This window comes from Anser anser, assembly GCF_964211835.1.
Source record: "Anser anser genome assembly, chromosome: 28".
NCBI classification, from domain to species: Eukaryota; Metazoa; Chordata; class Aves; order Anseriformes; family Anatidae; genus Anser; species Anser anser.
In genome coordinates this window covers 3,275,203-3,296,969 of record NC_139749.1, presented here as the reverse complement: position 1 = coordinate 3,296,969, position 21,767 = coordinate 3,275,203, and the positions used below count along the sequence as shown (strand labels likewise).

The window sequence follows — 21,767 nt, the reverse complement described above, 5'->3', positions numbered from 1 at the left end:
CTCGCTGGCTTCTGCTAGCAAAGCTTATAAAAAGCAGTTTACGACCCGCTCACATCAGGGTGAAGCGTGTGCGTTCAGTGCTGCCGCAATAACTGCTCGCGGGGAGCAGATAAGGCAGGAGCTGGCGGGGCGCTAAGCGCCCCGTGCTGCCACCCCGCGCGGACGCGCTCGCTGCGCCCGTAACGTCACCACCCTCTGCTCGGGGACCGCCGCTGACCAAAGCAGGGGAAGGGAGGGCTCACAGCAGGATCCTCCAGGAGGATCTGCAGAAATCGCAGCCTCTGGCACCGGGGCCAAGCGGCCTTCACCTGCACGGCCGGGTGCGGGCTGAGCTTCTCCCCCGAGCCTGCCACGAACGCCGCGGTGCGAAGTTCCTCCACACAGGCGAGCTCCCAAAGAGGCCCAGGCTTAGGTACGGCAGAATTAGTCGCTTGCATCTCTGAAGACCGTATTCGGAACTGTGTTAATTCAGTTTCAATGGGTTTTTGCTTGTTTTAAAAGGTTGGCATTATACCTTGCGTTCCCTTGTTTGCTCACGCCATTCTTATTGCGCTGGGCTTCAGCAACGCAGACTCAAAACAAAGCTAAAAGGCTATTACCAAATTATCCCCCAAAACATGAGCTGCTTCTAAAATGCCAAAGCCGCAGGGTGTTGCTTAAATCAACAAAAGGAAGGAAAAGAGAAGAGGAAAGGTTAGCAAACCACCCAGCACCCCTCCTGGTACGCGTGGGTACTTCAGGCCGCCGCACCGAGATCCCCCATCGGGCTCGGAGGCGTTTCACAGAACTGCCAGCGAATGGTTTCAGCCTGATTCACTGTTTTTCATTGTCCTGTCCAGAAAGGATGACTGAGTTCATTGCTACTGGAAATATTTCACCCTGTTTTGCTGTCGTGTCTGAACACGCCGTCATACTTCAGAAGCATGGTCCTCTACCAGCCTCGGAAGGGAACGAGCCGCCAGCGTTAGCTCATGCCAGAGATGATTCCTGCATGAGAAAACCTTCTCCCCCCAGCCAAGACCAGAGGTTTCAGCCCCACAACCTCCAGAGAGGATTCATTCTCCTCGGCACCTCACAGTGACGCACCGAGCGCTTCCAGAAACTGTTCCCAGGGCTCTGCTTGGCACCGAACCACCCCAGCCAGTACCTGCCAGCTGCTTTATCAGCTCTGTGCAAACACGGGAGGGAAGGAAGCACGGGGACACAAACTTACACCTGGACACAGCTCCGCTGCTAAAAACCTTCCGAATTGCAGATATTTAGGAGCCGTCGTAACTCAACGTGCCTGGGCAGTAGGACTGCCCTGTTTTCTGAAGGCCAACCTTATCAAGCCCAGCAGCATGAAACCGTCAGTCCCAGCACAGAAGCAGGGTGAATAAAAGAAATGGAACGGTGTTTATTTTTTAGGCAGTCTCACCACGCTGTCAATCAGGCCGATGCTGAGGAAGGGGTCGGACGGTGGCAAACCCACGAGCCCCAGCTCCCGAGGTCCAAACCCGACCACCAGGACGGGACCGGGCTCCCGGAGGTGCCTTACGTATGTCTGGGTCCTAAAATAAAACGAAAGTAAGAAAGAGGTGTCCGCCTTCAGGGCTTGGGCGTCCGTTTCCCGTGCACTCGAGGCAGCAAAACACAGCAACCAAAACCACGTAAGGAAACTTCACGGCTTCAGCCCAAGGAAAACGCTTCCTTCTGTGTCAAAAGACACTCCACTTTGCCTTTCACTTTTAAATTCCAGCTTTTAAGTCAACATCTTAAAAGGTATTAGCCACCAAAGATGGCTTTCATCTTTGAGTGCATTTAAATACCTCCTCTGCACTGCCTGCATTTTGATTTTAAGCCGAATTCGGGTTGGACGGGCGCGTTTCCCGGGCTGGTCGCTGAAATCTGTTTCCTTAAGATTGGGGCACGCCAACGTCACGCCGCGCTCGAGCACGCGGGGTCGCAGGGAGCCTTTGGGTCAACGAGCGTTTGCTAACGAGGAGCAGAATGAAGAACAGTGAGGCCGTGGGCTACGTGGGGGTGGCACAGACCACGCCAGGGGCTTTGGGAAACAGAATCTGCCCGATCCATTGCTAGGCTCACATCATTTATTGTCTTCGTGCACGGGACGCCGGTAGAAGCCTCGCACCGGGACCCTCCGCGCTCTGCTAGCTCCCCACCTACAGACGGCACCGAGATTTTCTCACGTTACCTCTGGGCTCCTCCGCGACTCCTGCACGGGCTTTTTTCAGCGAGGTCTCGACGTGCTCCTGCCCCCCGCCGCGCACCGGGACCCAGCGGAGCGAGGCAGAGATTACGCCGAGCGGCCGTGAGTCACACGCGGCTCGGCGCTGTAATGAGCTTGATCCTCAAACAGTATTTCTTGCTCGGTCACCACACCCATAAAAACAGAGAGTGAAAGCCGTGCAGCCACAGCCGGGATGCCTCCACCTAACACCGGGACGAGGAGGCAGCAAACCTCGGAGCGGGGCCCTCCGTTGAGAACCAAGGCGGGGCTCTTTTGGTTTCAAACAACCGCACGGGCACAAAAAAAAGCCCGCACCACGCACCCGAGGTGTTTTCAAAGCTGCCTCAAGTCCCGGGAAAGCTAAAAAAAACACAAGAAAACCGAAGTTTTGTGGATCCCTCCACTGCAGAAGGCGCCGCAGAGCTATCGCTGCCAGCTCAGGACCCGAAGCCCAGCAGCAGCTCGCCGCTCCCCCACCGCCAGGAGCCCCCGGGAGGAAGCTTACGGAGCTCCCAAACCAAAAAGCCAGCCCCGAAAGCGGCGTTGAACTCGCGCTCGCCTCCAAAGCAGAGGGTGCCTGCGCGGCCCTGCCTCGCGCCCCCCGCGGACCCGCGTGCCGGCCTTGCCCCGACGCAAGCTTCGTGATGCAACCCAGAGGCAAGAAGTTCGGCGCCTTGAGCAGCCCCACGGCCGTGCTGCCCAAGCCCTGCTCTTTGCTTAATAAGCCTTATCAGCAGAGCTCCTACAAAATAAGCCGCTCGCATGGCTCCGCTCCAAACGAGCCGGACGGGAAGCACGCGGGCCTCCAGGGAGGCTCCTCGCTGCTGCCTCCTGCCCGCAGTCCCCGGGGAGCCCCCGCTCCGACTCGGGTCACCCCAAGCACACCGGGGTGCACGAACACGGTGCAAGGAGCCCAAGCCCGCACCTTTATCGCGGTCGCTCAGCTCCGAGCAGGGGCTGGGCGAGAGAACCCGCAGCCCGCACGGCGCCGCCAAGGCGAAACTCCGAGGGGCAGCTCGTCACCGAAGCTCCGACAGCAGCAAAAGAATTATTCCCAGTGCCGAGGAGGGTGCGGGAGCACGGGCACAAGAGGGATCCAGCCCACGAGGCAAAGTTAAGACAGAAACGTCTGCTCCTAAATGGAAGCGATGGGCGGGCTGAGGTCAGGGCGGATGGGGCGCTGAGCTCGTGGGGCTACGGCATTTCGTGCTGGGTGCAGCGGCTTGCAAAAGGGGATTTTTGAAACGAGAAGCCTCCACGGGACCGCACGTTTTCGGCACGACCTGGGCCGCTTCAGGACAGCACACCGCACAATGGGGCAAAGCTTTCTTAAAACGCGCTGCTCCTCCAGAAGGCCAGGGCGCAGGAGAGGCAGCAGCGAGGCACGGGTCGCGTTTTGTAAACTTTCACTGCTATCACTGCGACCGTTTCCATGCGCGCAGCTTCCCTTAAAAGCAAGCCCTGTCCTATTTCCACGGGCTGCAGCCACCTGCTCTCCTTTGCTCTAAATACAGCTGCACTAATTTCAACTTCCAGATGATTCCCAAACTCGGGCTGAGAGGCGTGCCTGCGGCAGCACGGGAACAGAGCCGCAGAGCCACGCAAAAGCCGGCTTCAAAGGCGGACGGAGCAGACCCGCTGCCTCCCGCCCCGTCGGCGCTGTTATTTATCAGCTCCTCTTTCCAGAGACTTTTTCAGGAGAAATCCTAAAGCCAAACTTTCCGTTCCCTGACAGACGTCCTCGCTTCCACCGAAGCCTCGGTGGAAATTTCACCCGGAGAGGCAGCGGGCAGCGCGGCGGAGGCATCGGCGGGGCTCGCGGGAGCGGGGCGAGAGCCAGAAGGACGGTAAACCCTCGGCACCAGAAGGCAAAATTCAGGCGCTAGAAGGATTTCGGCCCCGGGCCGCGCAAGGATTTGGGCGCGCAGCTCCCCTCGCTCTGCGGGCGGCAGGATTTGTGCCCCGTGCACGCCCCGCGGGAAGCGAGGAGCGCTTGGACGAATCCTCCTCCGGGTTGCGTACTCGGGACAAGCTTCTCAACGGACGGCCCCCCCGTCACAAGCAACGGCCACGAGCTTCTCACCACCTCCCCCCGTGATCCGTCAGCTTCTGCAGCAGGCAAAAAAAAAAAACCCACAACGCGCGGTTGTGTATTTTAAACACCACATTCCCCCAAAGATCAACACAGCGCAGACACACGTGGCTTAAGCCACTGCACGGTGGCTTCGCCAGTACCTTTTCCATCGTGAACATCCCTCCCATCTCCCGAGCACGGAGCGTTTCTCTCGCTGTGCCGAGGGGACGACTCGCGAGGGGCAGAGAGGAGCTCGCTGCCCGCGCTCGAGTCCAAACTGCACCGCTGCGTGTCACCCTGCCAACCGTTCTCTTCACACCCACTTGAAATGTCAGCTTTTGTTAAGCTGAAACTCTTGCTCCCGGTCTGGCCTTACAATTAGCACCACAAGGCGTTGGTTTCTTTTTTTTTCTGTCGTTGCCTTTTTTTTATTTTCCCTCCAAAGAAAGCGTGAACGCCCAGCGCAGCGGCCTGCTCCTCGGCAGCGACAGAAAGTTTTCATGCCCCGAGCGTCGCCGCTGCTCCGGGGGCAGCGAGAACGGCGAGGCAGAAAGCAAAGCCCGGCTCGTAGAAAAGAGAAATTCGGCATCGTCAGCGACCCGACGTGAATAATCCGAGCCGCCAAGTTTTACCCCTCCTGCTCCGTGACCGAAGCTGACAGTAACATCCCGGGTCATACTCAGCCCCGCGACTCGGAGCTGGAAACCAAACCTCCCCGCGCACGGCGAGCGTGTCGGGGAACCGGTAATCGCCGGGGCAGCCCTCAGCATCGCCCTGCTGAGTGCTGGGACCAGTGAACAGCCGGACAAACGGAAGGCAGCCGGCTCTCCTCGGCCTCCCGGGAGGCTCCCGGCCCGTTACCGCGCTCCTTCCACGAGCGACTCGCAGCGCGGAGATGTTTCCCTCGAGCCTGCGAGCTGCTGACTCCCGCGCCAGCCTCCTGGCCCACAGGGGAAGCAGACGGAGCCCGCCGCTCGGCAAGCCGTAATTAGCCAGACGAGAAACTCCTTCTCCTCCCGAGACGGAGCCCAGCAAACTCCGGAGCTGGTTTGAAGCTTGCGGCCGCCGTGCTCCGAGGGGGACGCGCGCCACCCGAGCGCAGCCACAGTTCCCGACGGCGCCCAGAGAACTCAGCGCCCAAAAACAGGCCCAGAAAGAAGCCGCCGGCTTTGCCACAACGCGAAGCCCTCGGCGGGAGCGGGCGGGCCGGCAGAGTTCGCTCCGGCGTGAGCGCCGACGCGGCGTTTCGAAGCCACGTGGGCTTCCAGGTTGCGAGCGATAATCCCCTGTGGGCAACGCCAGAGGAAAGCCCGCAGATTGCCAGCGTTCGATACGAAATCGCTGCAGGTGAGAGCGTCTCGAACACCCCAGCACCACGCTGCACCCACCTACACCTTCGTCCCGTCTCCTCCGGGCCCGCAACCACCCGCAGGCCGTGCCCGGTTATTTCGCAGCCGCTTATTTGGGCTCTTTGTGCCCGGCTCCGTCACGGCAACCGGCGCGGCCAGGCCAGGCTTCGTCCTCCCCAGGGCGGTGCTCGAGCCTGAATTATTCAGATCAGCTCCACAACGCCAGGAGACACGGATACCTGCACGGCGGGGGCGACTCGGGGGGAAAGGCACCGCGGCCGGCGGGGACCCGAGCAGGGGAGCAGCTGCTCGAGGGCTCCTGGTGGGGAAGAACGGGGCCGGGGGCTCCTCGAGGTGCTCCTCACGGGGACCAACAGGGACAGGGGGGTCCTCGGGGGGGATGAACGGGGACAGGGGCGTCCTGGGGGGCTCCTCAGGGAGATGGGGGCTCCTCGGGGGCTCCTCACGGGGACAAACAGGGACAGGGGGGTCCTCGGGGGGCTCCCCATGGGGATGAATGAGGAAAGGGGTGTTCTCAGGGGGATGAAGGTATCCTCAGCGGGTTCCTCATGGGGATGGGGGTTTCTTATGGGGACAAACAGGAATGGGGGCTCCTCAGGGGGACAAACGGGGACAGGGGTATACTAGGGGGCTCCTCGGGGGTGGGGGGGGGGATCCTCAGGGGGAAGAATGGGGACAGGGGGATCCTCAGGGGGACAAACAGGGACGGGGGGTGTCCTCGGGGGGCTCCTCAGGGGAACGGGGGCTCCTTGGGGCGCTCCACATGGGGACAAACAGGGCCAGGGGCACCCTCGGGGGGATGAACGGGGCAGGGGGTGTCCTCACGCGCTCCTCAGGGGATAAACGGGGACAGGGGCTCTCCGGGGGGGGCTCCTCACGGGGGCGAACGGGGACAGGGGGATCCTCGGGGGGACAAACGGGGACAGGGGGGAGATCCTCGGGGGCTCCTCAGGGCACTCCCCGTGGGGACAAACAGGGCCAGGGGCACCCTCGGGGGGACGAACGGGGCCGGGGGGGTGTCCGGGGGGGCTCCTCAGGGGGATGGGGGCTCCTCGGGGGGCTCCTCACGGGGCCCCACGGCCCCGAGGCGCGGCCTCGCTCCGGGCCCCGGCGACGGCAGGGAGGCCCCCACGGGGCCGTGTGCGGGACCCTCCCGGAGCCGGGGCTGCCCGGGGGAAGCCCGGAGCAGGGCGGCCGGACCTCGCCGGTGGTCGCGGGGCCCCCCCAAGGCTCCGTGCCGGGCCCCCGGTACCGGGCACCGGGCACGGCCCCGGCCCCACCGGGACTCCCCGGGCCTGGCAGCGGGGGCCCAAAGGGCAGAGCGGACCCCGCCGTGCCCGGCCCCGACCCCGGCTCCGGCCCCACCGGGACCGCGGCCACCGGGAACCGGCGGCGGGGCCCCAACCGGGCACCCACCCCCCCCCCACCGCCGCTACCGGGGCCCGGCGGGACCCAGCCGTGCCCGGAGAGCGCTCCGAGCCGCCGGGAACGTTACCTGCGAGCGGCTCCATGCCGCGCCCGGGCCGCTGCAGCCGCCGAGGCCGAGGCCGCGCTCCCGGAGGAACCGGAGGGGACCGGGACCGGGAGAAGGGGGGGGGGGGGGGGGGGCGGCGGAGGGGGGCGGAACGCCTTGCACCGCCCCCGTGCCCGCCCGGAACGTTGACGCCGCCCCCGCGGCCGCCCGGAGCGCTTTCGCGGGAGCACGCGGCCTCCTCCGCCCCGCCCTCCCCCCCCCCGGGGGCTGGGCAGAGCCAATGGCGGCGCGGGTGAGGCCCCGCCCCGGCGGCGGCGCGTGGCGCATGCGCGGGGTGGGAGGGGGAGGGAGGGGGAGGGAGGGGCGGGGCTTTAGCAGTGGGGGGCGGGGCTTGGGCCCTGGGTGGGGCCTGCGCCCCTCTGTAGGGCCTGGGTGGGGTCTGGGCACCTGTATGGGGCTGTTATGGGGTCATTATGGGGTCTGCACCCCTGTATGGGGCCTTTATGGGGCGTTTATGGGGTCTGCGCCCCTGTATGGGGCCCGTATGGGGTCTGATGCCCCTATATGGGGCCTTTACAGGGCCTTAATGGGGTCTGCACCGCTGTGCGGGGTCTTTATGGGGCCTTTATGGGGTCTGCACCCCTGTATGGGGCCTTTATGGGGCGTTTATGGGGTCTGCGCCCCTGTATGGGGCCTGTATAGGGTCTGATGCCCCTATATGGGGCCTTTACAGGGCCTTAATGGGGTCTGCACCGCTGTGCGGGGTCTTTATGGGGCCTTTATGGGGTCTGCCCCCCTGTATGGGGCCTTTATGGGGCGTTTATGGGGTCTGCGCCCCTGTATGGGGCCTGTATGGGGTCTGATGCCCCTATATGGGGACTTCACAGGGCCTTAATGGGGTCTGCACCACTGTATGGGGTCTTTATGGGGCTTTTATGGGGTCTGCACCCCTGTATGGGGCCTTTATGGGGTCTGGGCCCCTCTGTGGGGTTTGTGGGGGGTCTGTACCCTCTATGGGGCCTTTATGGGGTCTGTGCCCCTGTATGGGGCATTTATGGGGTCTGCTCCCCTCTATGGGGCCTTTATGGGGTCTTAATGGGATCTGGGCCCCTCAAATGGGGCCTGCATGGGGCCTGGGCCCCTCTATGGGGTTTATGTGGGGTCTGCAGCCCTCTATCGGGCTGTACCCCTGTGTGGGGCCTTAATAGAGTCTGGGCCCTGTTCTGGGGTTTGTGTGGGGTCTGTACCCTCTGTGGGGCCTTAATGGGACCCGCACCCCTCTATGGGGTCTGAGCCCCTGAGTGGGGTTTGTGTGGGGTCTGCGTGGGGCCTGTGCCCCTCGTCAGGGTTCTGTGGAGCCCGCAAACCATACACAGCATCTCCACCCCACAAGAACCCCGGACACCAAGCAGGTCCCGACTGACCCCGATACCGCTTCACCCGGGGGGGGGGGAAAAAACCCCTCGGGCCGTTCCCCCGGGGAACGGGGCCGGCGGTGCCGGGTCCACGGCGATCCCCCCACGGCCCCGAGCGGCGCGGGGCCGTCACGCGCTGATCCGGGCGCTCAATGGCCGCCTTTGTTCCCCGCGCGCCCTCGCCCCGTTTGTGCCTCGCACAAAAGGGTTGTTTACGGGGCCGGGGCGCAGAGAAGCCCGGCGAAGAAAGAACCGTCTGTGCCGCGGGGTCCCGGCCTCCGGAGAGGCTTTTTGGGGGGGTTTCACCCCCCTTTTTGGGGGTTTTTCACCCCCCCCGCGGCGCCGCGTTTGGTCGGAGGAGGGATGGTGCTGAGCGCCCCCGAGGTCTGGGCCGTCCGCAGGCCGGGCTTGGTGTCCCCCCTCCTCCCTCGCAGGGATAAATAAATAAAATAAAATAAAATAAATAAAATAAAAAAATAAAGCAGGGATAAATAAATAAAATAAAGCTGAAATCTCGCCTCTTTGCCGCCAGCCCTGATTTAAATCTTTGCCCGTCGCCGCAGCCGGGGTTTGTGAGGGGTTTGTGAGGGACGGGGCGCACGAGGAGGTCCCTGCGCATCCCGCTGGCGGTGCTGGGCCGAACCCCGGCGCCCGGCCCTCGCTGCCCTACGAGCTCAGCACCAATTCCACCTCCTCAGCCCCGTTTGGGGCTGAGCATCTCGCTCCAGTGCTTTCCCCCGATGGGTAGGGCGCGTTGGGGCCGTGCTGGTGGCCGTGGAGGACTGACGGGGCATGGGGGCAGCTCCCCTCCGTCGTGCCGGGGCTGAGCAGAGCCCAGGAGGCCAGGCCCGGCTCTCCCCTGCGACGGGAGCTGAAGCTGGGGCGAAGGAAAACCCGCTCGTGGCGACCCAAACCACCTCCGTGCCCTCAGCGCCGCCGTTCGGACCCCTGCTCGCGCAGCCGAGCCCAGCGGGTGCCAGCGAACACCTCGGGGGCGTCTCCCGAGTGGCTCCTCTCACACCTCCGCGACGATCCCCGCCGACAGCGCGCAAACGGCTCCTTCGGGGTTTTCCAGCCCCGTGCCGGGGTCCTGCTGTTCCTCCCGCGATCGCCCCGTCAGCGGACGCTCTGCCAGGCTGACCGTGGAGGCGCAGGCTGGTTCTGAAAATACAGCTCGGCCCCTCGGTGGGAAACGGGGCCTAACCCGCAGGACGCAGGAGCACGGGGAAGGGCTTTTTGGAGGGCGGACAACGAGTGGCAACGATCGACAACGAGGGGTGGGCACGAGCCCACCGGGGTGACTCGGTCCCAGCAGGATCTGGTTTTCTCCGCGCGGTGCCGAGGGGTGCCCGGCCGAGTGACAAACACCTTTAGGGCTCGCTTCCAGCAACCTTAGCGCGGCGTCACCTGCACAGCGGTGCTGTTTGGGGGGCGCTGACCCTGAGAAAAATGGGGGTGGGCTTGCAGCGGGGCAGTTTCGTCTCCCAGCCCCAGTCCCCCGGCAGAGCGCAGGCCTGGCGCCGCGGCGTGCTAACGCGACCCGTGTGGTGCCAGCAGGGCAGACGGAGCCTGCTTTGCCCCGATTCTGCCCGTCCAGGGAGGCAGGGAGCACCCCCAGGAGGAGGGTTAGGTGTGGGATCAGCTGAACCTGCTGCCGTGGGACCGTGGGGACGTTGCGAGCGGGGGGAACGCAGCTCGAAAGCCCCGGCAGCACCGGGCCCCACGCGCAGCGTGGGGACAGCCCCGCGTGGACCCGGGCCCCTGATCCCGGCCGACCTGGAGCCAAGGCGGCAGGAAAAGAGCAGCGGCCGGCCCCAGGCCCCGCACAACACCCGCGTGAAAGATCGCGGAATCACAGCGCCAGGGCCGATGGCAGACGCTGCAGTCCCGCGGGCGAGCGAACGGTTCGATTCCTGCTGCTCGCCGCGGTGCCGTCAGTCTTTCGGGGACAAATCCTGGTGCGACACAAGCAGGGACGGCTCCACGGAGCCGCGCGGGATCTCCCCCACCTACCTCAGCCCCGACCCGGTCTCTCTAACCCTCCGGAGTCTGTTTATGGATTGGATTTTTGTTTTTTTTTATTCCCCTTGGATGAAAGCTGTCTCAGAACTTCCTAGCTGGAAACCTCGCAGCAGCTCCTGCGCAAGTTGCTCCGCAGATGCCAGACAAATAATAGCGCTTTGCACTTCTAAAGAGCCTTTCATCTGAGGATTTCTGAGGACTTCACATATGGTAATGCATTAACCCTTCCGACAGTCCCCGGTTTTATTCCATTCACTTCACAGACGCGGGAGGCAGCCCTCAATTCTGGGAGGTTAATGGACTCGTCTGCGTTCCCAGCGTGTCAGCTGCGAGGCTGGTAAAGGAGAGCAGGATTCCCCGCGTCCAGCCCTAATTGGCAATGGTGGAAAGTGAAAACTCGTGTTTTTCCGAGCCTGGGCAGCCCAGTGCCAGCTGCTGCTACTGAACCGCAAAGCCCGAGCATCGCCTCGTGTTTATCCTCCCGGGAGCAGGAGCAAGGAGCGGGCGCAGGGGGAGAAGGAGAGAGTGCCAGCGTCAGGGGGGGAATCAAGGAGGAAAGCGTCAAACGCCTCAGCTGAAAAACCCTGTTTTCACTCGATTCCTTTGTGAGGAAAGTGGTCTGGTTATTTCGGCTGGATTGTAGTCAGAAATCGTGCGAGAGAGAGAAGAGGACACAGGAAAAACGTTAGGGTGAGGCAGCGCTGGCAAGGGCCAGAGGTGGAGCTCTGGGGGAAACCCACATCTGGCTCTGCCGCCATAGGCGTGCCCTGGGGTCGGACCTTTCCTTTGGAAAACCCCAAAGCACAAGGAAAAAAAATCTGAGACAGCTCTGGGCCTGGTGCGACACCCTTGGCACACCCCCGTGGCAGCTGGGGAGGACCGTCTGGGTTTGAACGGCTCGGAAATTAAAATAACATGGTAAAACTAATTAAAAGCTCCTAAAACCAGAGGCGAACTCAAGCCCCGAGCCACATGTGCCTCACTATATCACTAGTGCCCTTTCCATGGAGAGCAGGGAAGATAAAATGCCCGCCTGCCCGAGGCGCGGTGGCACGGACTTGGTTTCAGTTTCCAAACGGTGCTGGCTCCGCGACAGCGCTCCTCATCTCCTCCAAGGAGCAAACCCAGAGAGCTGCGCAGCGGGCAGAGCCTGGAGCTCCTCCACCTCTTCTGGAGCTTCGGGCGTTGCTCGTCGGCACAAGGAACGGCCAAACCCCACGGGGGCGATGCTCCGGACCGCCAGAGGACAGCACGGACCCCCCTTGTTCCTACAGCACCCGCAGCGCAAGGCGGCAGCGCGGCACACCAGCACCTTCCCACCGAGGATGCGAGAAAGATTAAAGCGTGGTCGTGACTGAGCGCGGCGCCTCGCCGGGATTTGCCAGGGGACATCAGGATAAAGCAGAAGAGCGCCGTAAAGAGGATAAGGGATTGGAGGCGGCGAGGATAAAGACGGGAACAGATGGCGGGCGCTGCCAAGACACCGGCGACGGGAGGCAAGGCACCTGCGAGAGCAGGGCTGCCGCTGTCGGGGTTCGTGTCGGCGCCGCTCCACCTCCTCCTGGACTCGACCACTGAGCTCTGGGCCCGATTGTGAAGACGAGTCTTAAAGGCCTGAGCTCGCAGGGTTATTGAAGAGCTTTCCTTACCTTAAAACTCTCTGACTTTTCTCCAAAAAGCTTCTGGAGTGGCCAATTAACTCAGCGTCGCTGATGCATGGTTGCAGATTCCAAAAGACAACTGGGGAGGTTCCGGACCCAAAATGACCTTTGCTTGTTTACTTGCTTCCCCCCGTTCCCCCCCCCCCGCCGCTGTTAAAAGGAGAAGTACAATCAGATTATGAAAAAATAATGAGGTGCAGTAAACCATTGCCCATAATGAAGTGTGCTCAGTTTCCAAGGCCAACAGGAAACCACAAGACTTACTGTAGGCCAGCTCAATAGATGCAGAAATTGTTCCCAAGGCAGTTAAATGGAGTTGCTTGTACTTACTAATGAGAGATAATTGAGGAGGAAGAAAGCCATGCCTACTCGTGGTGCGATGACTTTTTTCTTTTTGCTCGGAAGAGCAGAGGGTTAAACGGCAGCTGACACATAAAGCTAGCAGGAAAACAAACTCAGTTTTGGCTTCGGAGGCCTGAAGCTCTCCAAAAACAGAGCCTCATCCAAACCCCGCTTTATTTGCCGAGAGCCTCTTCTTGTGGCACGTTTCCTCGGGAGACCCGAGCGCTACAGCAGGAGATGTCTCAGACCTGAGCATCACTCCCCGGGTAAGGGACTGACACAGGGAAGGGCTCCGAGGCTCTCCCAAGCCACCAGAAACCAGACAGGGAGCCAGGACTGGGGCTGCCGTGCCGCGAGCTACGCAGCCTCTCTTGCACATAGGAGAGAGATAAATAAAATTATTTCATACTGATGAAAACCAGGGGAAGAAAAGTACAGTGAGACACGCGGGCACACTTGTTTCTGAGCACCTACGCCATTTTTCAAAGTCTGCAAGAATTTCAGCTCCGCTCCGCTGGCAGCGGTTAGCTTTGCCAGCGATCTGCTTTTCCTCTCCTGCGCCTGAAGTTATTTTTTACCCTTGTATTGACGTGATAGGAAAATAACATTGCTGAAGATGTTAATTTACGGGCACAAAGCCCGAGTTCTTGAGCCGTGCTCGCCACGGGCTGAGCCGGTCCCGGCGTCGGCACTGATGAAGCCTCCAGGCTGGGAGCAAAGGGACTCGAAAGAAACGCTGGCGGCGCTTCTCCGGCTAAAAGGCTGCTGCCTTGAGGTGTTCGGGGCCTTCAGGGAGACGAGCACCGAAGCTCCGTGCGGCGTAAGGCCCTGACAGAGAGGTTACCTTGGCAGGCACACGCGGCACGGGCGGAGAGCAGACCCTGCCGGGCACCTCGGTGCATCAGCTTGCTGCTGGCACCGAGAACACAAAAGGCAGGAGCTATTCCACGGCGCTGTTTGACCCAGGATGGTTTCAGCTCTCCTCGAGGCAGCCTGCTTTTCAGCCCGAGCCTCCAGGATTTCAGCTGGGTGCTCGCGTCCAGCCAGACGTCTGATCTGAGCGGTTACGTGCACAAAACCGTGCCTCTGTTTTGGAGTGGGAAGAAATAAGGAAGGCGCAGCCCAAGCCAGTAACGTCACAGCTTTGACACGTGGCTCAGACAGAAAATGGTGGGATAAAATGTGGAGTACGGGCTACGCAAAGCGCGCGTCTGCAGTTTCTCCGAACACAAGGAATTCTGTCCGAATCAGCCCCCAGTTTTTGCTGTTTCGCGTCCCTACGGAGCAATTCCTCCGATTAGCTACCCTGAAATCTTTTAGGTAGCCGGGCCAGCTACTCGGATTTGGCAAAAGAGACGGTCTTATCTGCTACAGCACAGGTTGCGATTCCTTTTTTCCTACATTAAGAACAAAGCAGCACGATTTTAACGATGCGCGACACCGGCGCGTGGATCAGAGGCTGCAGAGAGGAGGACGACTGTGACACGGCAGCGCGCGACGTCCCAGCAAACGCAGCAGGCCCTGGCCTACTTTCCCTTGGAAACGAGAAAAGGAAAATCTTCTCCTTTTTAAATGATCGAGATAAAAATTGTTCTCTTAAAATAGGCATCCCCCTAATCCTGGGACAATCCTATTGACTAAACTTAGGTACCCAAACCTGCCCCAGGTCTGTTACGCTGTTTAAATAGTAATTGGACTAGAATAATTATTAATGAGATAAGCAGAACTTTATTTATATAGATTGAATAAATTCTTAAGTAAGAGTTAAGTTAAAACCAATGTCAAACATTTTGTTGTCCTGCAACAACTCATGTTGACATTAAACCACGCTTCCACCATCCAAAGTCATCCTGCAGGAGAGGAAAATAAAAAAAAAATAAACACATGTTCGCTTTAAACATCTTCTGTGCAAATAAAGCTTAAACACCTTAAAAGTGAGATGGACATTTTTACTCTCAGTAGCTGATGATAAAATAATCATGGGAACCATTTTTACCCAGGAATATTTCTTTTGTTAGCGGCAGGAAGTTTTTATCACCCCCAGTATTTGCTCTTCTACTGCTCAAAGCTCAGGCGTGGCAGGGGAAAAACAAAAACACATCAAAAATGAGCAGCGCCTGACCACAATTTGCTGCATTCACACGAAGCCAAGATATCTGCGTTACTTGGGCCGGTGACGCTCCAACCATCCGGCTAAGTTTAGAAGGCAAATAAAGAGAGGTAAAAAAGGTAAAATCTGCATCAAGAGACCCACTCTGTCTTTTGAAATAAATTAGCTGGATAAATTAACCAAAGCTCCGTGTTGCTAGCTTAGCGTGCCTCTAATTTTGCTCGCTACCACTGCCTGGCTGTCCTTTTCGAGGAGGCGCTGGGATCTTCTCATTATTTTCTACGTCTGATTCAGGGGAGCCTGGGGGAGCTCGGTGCCAGCCCAGCTGCTCGGCTCTGCACTACAGCAGAACAAACGGTCCCTGACTCAGAGGGATTTTGAGAAGACGTTTCAAACGCAATCCCTCCGCTGGCAATTTAAAGCCAGGCTCCAGCAGCGTCAGGCAGTTTGCAGCCGGTTGGGTATTTTTTTACGGCTGGATGTCTCGCCAGCATCAGGCTTCCTTTTCAGATGGGCCTGATGCTACCTGAATTTGACCCAAAATCGGCACCTGATGTCTCGACGTTGACACTCAGCACTGGAGCGGAGATGCTGTTACCGCTTTTGACGTAACGATAGGTTTCAACAACAAAAATAGAGCTTGGTGTATTTCCGTACCTACTTTACATGTTTAATGTGAACATAATTTCACAGAGCAAATTTCTAAAACAAACCTGCTGCATTCGTTCTGTTACACGTGACCTTGAGCTTTCTTCACCTGTCTGAGTTGCAACAGTCCTGCAATGAAAGAACATTCCACCCCCAGTAATTACATTAATTTTGAATTCTTAGAGTAAAATATTAATGTTAAAATAATTCTCGCATTATACTTTTGATTCCTTAATTCATTAAGTCAAATCTATCACTGAAGAAAATGGCAAAAGCATAAAAAAAGACATTTGTATTCCTTTAAAGGCCAATTAAGGGATGTATTTAAGGAGGAGACAACACTCTCGGCTTATTTAGTTGAAAAAAAAATCATCGCTGACATTGTCACAAAAGCATTTCCAAGGAAACCGGACAAATAATTAAACGATAAATACTTCCCAGACACCGAATCATTTAAAAGCTAAACAAGGCCAGAAAACAATAGGATGCAATTAAATACCGCCGCTTTCAGTTTGCAGCTAAAACACCAAAATCTCTTTTTTTTTTTTTTTGTACAAAACATCCGTAGGGACGTTGACTACCTGCTCTAAGCACTCTGCAGGATGCGACCCTGAGCGTTCCCAAGAGTAAAATTAAATTTAAAACGGGACCTCGGGGGGTAATCCAAGCGCGTGCTTAGCAGGCAACACGCGTGGAGCTCACCTCACGAAGGAAAGGGGAGTTGCTTAATTGGAAGCGAAAGGCAGGGTTTAGTCCTTTATCCATTTTGCTATAAATAGGGACGTGACGGTTCGGGCTCTGTTTTGTTTAGCCCTGTTTTAGCTCTGTCACTCTGGAAATAGCACCTAATCCCAACTGCTGTTCTTGTGAGATTAACGGGACCAGCGGCTGTTCCGGGTGCTCGAACATTACCGAGCCAGAACTGAGGTTCTTGCGCAGGAGCATTACCTAATTGTCATCAGAACTAGGTAACTTCCTTGTCCTTTGAGCCTGGAAGCACACTTTTTGGACTTACCAAGCTCTCCCATCCTGCGTAGCCATCAGCACCAGAGCACAGACAGCTCTGAAAGCCCGTGGCAGAGGGCTTGCAGCGCTGAAATGTTTCTGTCTTACAGAGCAAGCTGCTCGCCCGGGTTTCAAATCAGCCTTGCAGCAAATGCATGAAGCTACTTTGACAGAAATTGAAAAAACCTGCACGATTTTGGGCACAAGGAGGAGAAGGACTAGTGGTGGGAGAGATGGGAACCAGGGGAAAAGAAGAGAGGGGGTGACAAAACCTCTCAAAATACGTGATTTGCAGAAGTGTGACACGAAGGAAAAAAGGCTCCGATGCCATCTGTAGGTGTCCCAAACGGAAACCTACGGGGTCAGAACTTTCCCACCACCTGGCTTTCAGGAGCAGGTTCCTTTTTTCCAGACCTCTCCCTTTGGCAAGACAGAGATTTCACTACAGGACCTAGCGGTTTTAAGGGCAGGTGAGACGTTACATCCTCCCCTTTCTCCGTTGCTGCACCTCAGCAACGTCCCAAGAGATGTAGGGGTTACGACCAAGAAGATTCTGAGTTTTGTAGGGTCAGGACAACGCCACGGCAGCCCCGCACCAGCACCTCTTTCGCAGCCCTTACCTTTCCTCCGCTCCGCAGGCGCCCTCTGTCTGAGTGCTGCAGGAATTCAAGCACAATCAAAATCATTTCAAAACGCCGCTGATCTTTCGTACTTTTCTCCAGCAGTTGCATTTTGGGGCTATTTATGCTTAATTAGTTATTTAATCTAAGACGCTGCCAGCTTCCAGTTAAGCTCCAGGGCTTTAATTAAAGCTGATAGCGAAATAATACTGAAATAGGATGTCAGTGCTTCTCAATTTTTTTTTTACAGAACAAAACAAATGAAAGACAAACGTTGCACAACTCAAATCTAAGTGTTCCAAATAAATAAATAAATATTAAATATATGTAGCCGCTAGGTTTGTGAAAACACCTTGGAAGGCACCCAAAATTTCTGTGAATTAGCTGGTAGACGGATCACCTGAGAACTCTGAAAAGCAGAGTTCTTCCTCTTACTAATTTACCTCATCAATTCAGCTAGGAAAAAAAAAGCCATTTTTAAAGGGAGGACACAACACATAATCTCCTCTTGTTATTCCAAGAGGCATTGGTTAAGCAAACCTTCCCCCTCGCTCACCTCGCGTGTTTGGTCTGGCCCCGTGGCGTTCTCTTATCTGCTAGGTTAAAAACAGAGGCACAATCCTTGTAACGTTTCGAGTTCCCTGCAGGCTGCATGCTTCACATCCTAGATATGACTAGGAATGCAAAATATTTTTCTTATAACTTCATTTCAGCTGTAACAACACCAGTCAGGCTCCTAATGCTGCACGAATGTTTTCTCCCTCACTTAAGCTCGTGGTGGCTACGAGCAGGTGGGACGTGCACCAGCGCAGCACGGAGCTGAGCCTCCGAGCACAGCTCTAACAGGGTGACACAGGAAAGGAAAACACTCTCAGCTGTTCTCTCACTGCTTATAGATAACATACCTGGGCCGTTAAGATGCTCGGACTCTTCATCCTGAACAGGAGAGAGAATTCAGTTTAGAAGCAGTCAGAAAAAGCAAGTTTTTTTTAATTTTTTTTACAAGTCTTAAGGAGTCCACTTTTGGAATTTCACTTGTGCTTCCCGTATGCCCCACAGGCAAGTGTTTCTCTACCGCAGGTGGAGGAGATAAGGGCCAGTTTATAGCTGCTTTCCCTTTGCTCCATTTGGGGATACAGGGGTTTTGCTGTTGTTTTCTTTAAAACTGTTCCCGACACTTGCCTCATCTCTACAAAAAAGGGCACAAGCTCCCATCATTTTTACAATTAATGTCTCCAGGGCTTCCTTCCCTTCCTCTGGCTATTTTTCATGTCACAGCAGCACAGCTGTACGTTTTAGAGGACACGTAATCTCATCAGAGCCCTCCAAGAATTTGTCAAGGCACTGACATATTTACCCAGAAGTTGGTGACATTTAAGTAGTTGGAGATCTCGCCAGAAAGTCTCTCGATCTCACTTGGAAAAGAAAGCAAAATGCAAATAGATGTGTTACTCGTCAGAACCATTCTCAGGTACAAAGCTGATAAAGACATCGATTTGTCACTGAACTTTAGGCACCAGGAATTGGGAAGATTTATTAATCGCGGGTGAAATTCGCTCTGCCCTTCTCAACCACAAAGCCACATCAGTTTAGCCCAGCTGTAGATCATTTAAACCCAATGTAAGATAACCCTCATCCTTACTTTTTATATTCTTCTCTCCTTATCGCCCAATCTAGGAAGAAAAAGGAACGACACGTTACTTCTGCTACCCAGCCTAAAAGGTGAAGCTCCCTTTCCCAAACGCAGCAGGAGTCGCCACCATTTCCAACCCACGAGGGAACCGGATGGCTCAGCAGGATGGGGACAGATTATCCCACCCGTATCTTCGTGGACTTTTCTTTCATTTCAGTGCGTTTGGCTACGAATGACTTGTGTGTTTGGCTGCAAGGTGTCACGTACAGCGGGGGCTACTGCAAAAGCAGGGTGCGAGGCAGTCAGCCCTCCCGTGCAAATCCCAGTGACTTCATTTTTTTCCCCCCTTATTTTCCTCTCATGTTTGTGTATTGAAAGATTTTTAATAACAAATGTTTTCTCTTCAGTTCAGCGCCTAATTTATGAAATCTTAACGATAAGGATTTTCCTTTTGGGAGATGCTGAGGTATACCGTGGATAATTTACCTTTTGTTTTATATCGCAGCCTTGAGTTCTGAGGAAGAGAAAACAGAATGAAAGCAGCACTGAGCACAAACATAGAAACACTAACAGTGAAATCTATATATAATAAAAAACTGAAGGTGTTAAACTGATGCGTGTGATTATTCCCAACGCAGTTGCAAAAAGCTGTCCTACAACAAGGTGCCTTCCAACACCAAGAAGTAAAACACGTACCGCATTTTTAAGCTTCCTATTTTCTGTCCTCAAAGCATCGATTTCCTGGAGCTGGGATAGGAAACAAACATTGTGTTTTGAGCACTGAGATCAGTATCAGCGTCGTACATCCTTAACGTCAGCTTTCTCTAGGGCTGAACAAGCGTCTTTGATTTTAGAACATCTCTAAAGCCTTTTAGTCTTTATGTTGCAGGCTGTTCTGGAAAACAATATGAAATCGATGCCAAACCAATACAATTTCTTTAAATTCACAAACATTCTGCTTGCACCGGTTGTGTTTCTGCTGTTGCATTGCTTACGATGTTCCAGATGCAGGCAAGAATGCAAAAACGCCTGATTCTTCCAGAATTAAGGATGGCTTTTCTCTAAATGCAACAAACCCTGCGATGTGCCAGCTCCCTCTTTGCAGAAACGACAGCAGCCACGAGGTGTTTGCTATTGCACAACGTGCACACTGCAGAGGGACGGTATTACGCTTGCTAAATCACACTCGCACACTTTTGTGTATTTTATAAGCCAAACTTCCTCAACTCACTAGACTGCGGAGGTTGTCTCGGCACTTGCAAAAGGCTCTATGACTGCTTTTTGCCTGCAGGAATTGGGATTTTTAAATCGCACCCCGTTTAGTCACTAGAAAGGTAAAAGAGCCCAGCTTGCAAGGAGAGAAAAATATTCGTTCGTAATGTAGCCAGGAGAAATGCGACGCTTTTGAACAGCTCGGTTACACTGCTGTATGAGCAAACTTCCCGTCTCGTCTCCGTCCCCAAGCCTCAACAGCCAGCCTGTCACTAATGCATTGTGACCGGCCCCAAGAGTGCTCTCAGAACTATTACTCACGGACTGACTGCTGTCTAAAAAGGAGCAGATTTCATGGACAAGCCTCTTCCTCTGATCTTTATTTTTCCTATAAAATACAAAAATTTTCAGCTATAGCCGCATTTCCGTAATGTATTTGGATGTATATTAAATGTAAATCAAGCAGAACAAAAGATGAGCTGGGAGCGTGAAGGAGTTCCTGCGTGTCAGCTTTTAGGAGAAGGTACTTACACGATCGGCAAATAGCTTTCATTTTTCATCAGCACCTGCTCACCGCCTCCTGTATAAAACACGCACGTTACACGATTACGTTTTTATGAACATCAGAGCCCTTTTCCAAAATTGTCACGCTCAGGAATAATAACAGCAGAATAAATAGCACAGAGCTTTAAAGGTTAGCGGAACAGGCATCAGCGCCAGTCACACCGGGCTGCTTGGTGGACGCCAGGCTGCTTGGTGGACGGTGTTAGCGATAAATTATGGGTCAAAAAGAACCGAGGTGATTAGTTAATTGCACACGATACCCAGAAGATGTCTCAGCACATCCCTTTTACCTTCCACGTGCTGGAAAACACAACTTGCAGCAGCACCGCTGCGCGGCAGGGTACCTACCTCGGCCTTCACACAGCGGCATTTTTAGGAGGAGCCCTGGGAGCAGGAGGAGAGCTCGGTTTAGTGCCCAGTCCCTTCCCAGGGCCTCCCCTTATTAAGGCTGAGTCCCCTTCAGCCTTGATGAGGGGGAGCAGGGAGGAGTTGGGGGCAGTTCGGTGAGCAGGGAAGGGACGGGACCCCAGGCGGGTGCGGGACTTTATTCAGGAGCATGGTGGGGACGGGACAGCCCCAGGGCAGGACCCCAGCAACGGCAGGGCTGCAGCGGGACCAGGACAGGGGGGACCCAGCCCCACAGCAGGACTGACGGGCCCCCAACCCCACAGCAGGACCAGGACTGATGGGACCCAGCCCCACAGGGGGCTTGGGACTGACAGGACCCAGCCCCACAGCAGGGACTCAGCCCCACAGGGGGCTCAGGACTGACAGGACCCAGCCCCACAGTGGGACCCCAGCCCCACAGGGGGCTCAGGACTGACGGGACCCCAGCCCCACGACAGGGACCCCAGCCCCACAGCAGGGACCCCAGCCCCACAGGGGGCTCAGGACTGACGGGACCCCAGCCCCACGACAGGGACCCCAGCCCCACAGCAGGGACCCCAGCCCCACAGGGGGCTCAGGACTGACGGGACCCCAGCCCCACAGTGGACCCCAGCCCCACAGCGGGATCCCAGCCCCCCAGCGGGCTCGGGACTGACAGGACCCAGCCCCACAGGGGGGACCCCAGCCCCACAGGGGGGACCCCAGCCCCACAGGGGGACCCCAGCCCCACAGGGGGACCCCAGCCCCACAGGGGGCTCAGGACTGACGGGACCCCAGCCCCACAGTGGGACCCCAGCCCCACAGCGGGCTCAGGACCGACGGGCCCGGCCCCAGCCCCGCACCCTCCGCACCCAACGCCCGGCCCCCCGGCAGGAAGCCGCCGTTACCGGGCCTGCGGGGCGGGGCCGTGCCGCGGGGCATGCCGGGAGTTGTAGTCCAGCGCCGCCCTGCGCCCCGCGGCACCTGCGGCTGGAGGACTACAAGTCCCAGGGGGCCGGCG

At 56.9% G+C, this 21,767-nt stretch overlaps 2 protein-coding genes across 4 annotated transcripts in view; both read right to left on the bottom strand.

Annotated features, from left to right (window-relative positions):
- OTUD7B (OTU deubiquitinase 7B) overlaps window positions 1-7,313 on the bottom strand; it is a 34,229-nt gene extending 26,916 nt beyond the window's left edge. The window contains exons 1-2 of one of the 3 annotated variants that reach the window (XM_083813188.1): window positions 2,195-5,666; window positions 1,418-1,550 (exon numbers count right to left, since the gene is read on the bottom strand). The gene's annotated coding sequence lies outside the window, so the exon portion shown is untranslated. Of the gene's footprint in view, window positions 1-1,417; window positions 2,154-2,194; window positions 5,667-7,169 lie in introns of those variants that run through there. The other 2 variants (XM_083813186.1, XM_083813187.1) reach the window with 2 other exon arrangements.
- Window positions 7,314-7,558: 245 nt separating this feature from the next.
- On the bottom strand, window positions 7,559-21,646 carry LOC310887342 (uncharacterized protein). The gene is made up of 13 exons (XM_083813200.1): window positions 21,610-21,646; window positions 20,729-20,764; window positions 20,348-20,396; window positions 20,138-20,204; window positions 19,301-19,351; window positions 19,091-19,118; window positions 18,614-18,644; window positions 18,329-18,386; window positions 17,877-17,907; window positions 17,528-17,567; window positions 16,972-17,007; window positions 15,412-15,475; window positions 7,559-14,438 (listed from the first exon to the last, which is right to left on the bottom strand). The coding sequence occupies exons 2-13, from the start codon at window positions 20,748-20,750 to the stop codon at window positions 14,397-14,399; spliced, it is 519 nt and encodes a 172-aa protein (XP_083669326.1). The 5' UTR covers window positions 20,751-20,764; window positions 21,610-21,646; the 3' UTR covers window positions 7,559-14,396.
- Between the last annotated feature and the right edge of the window lie 121 nt (window positions 21,647-21,767).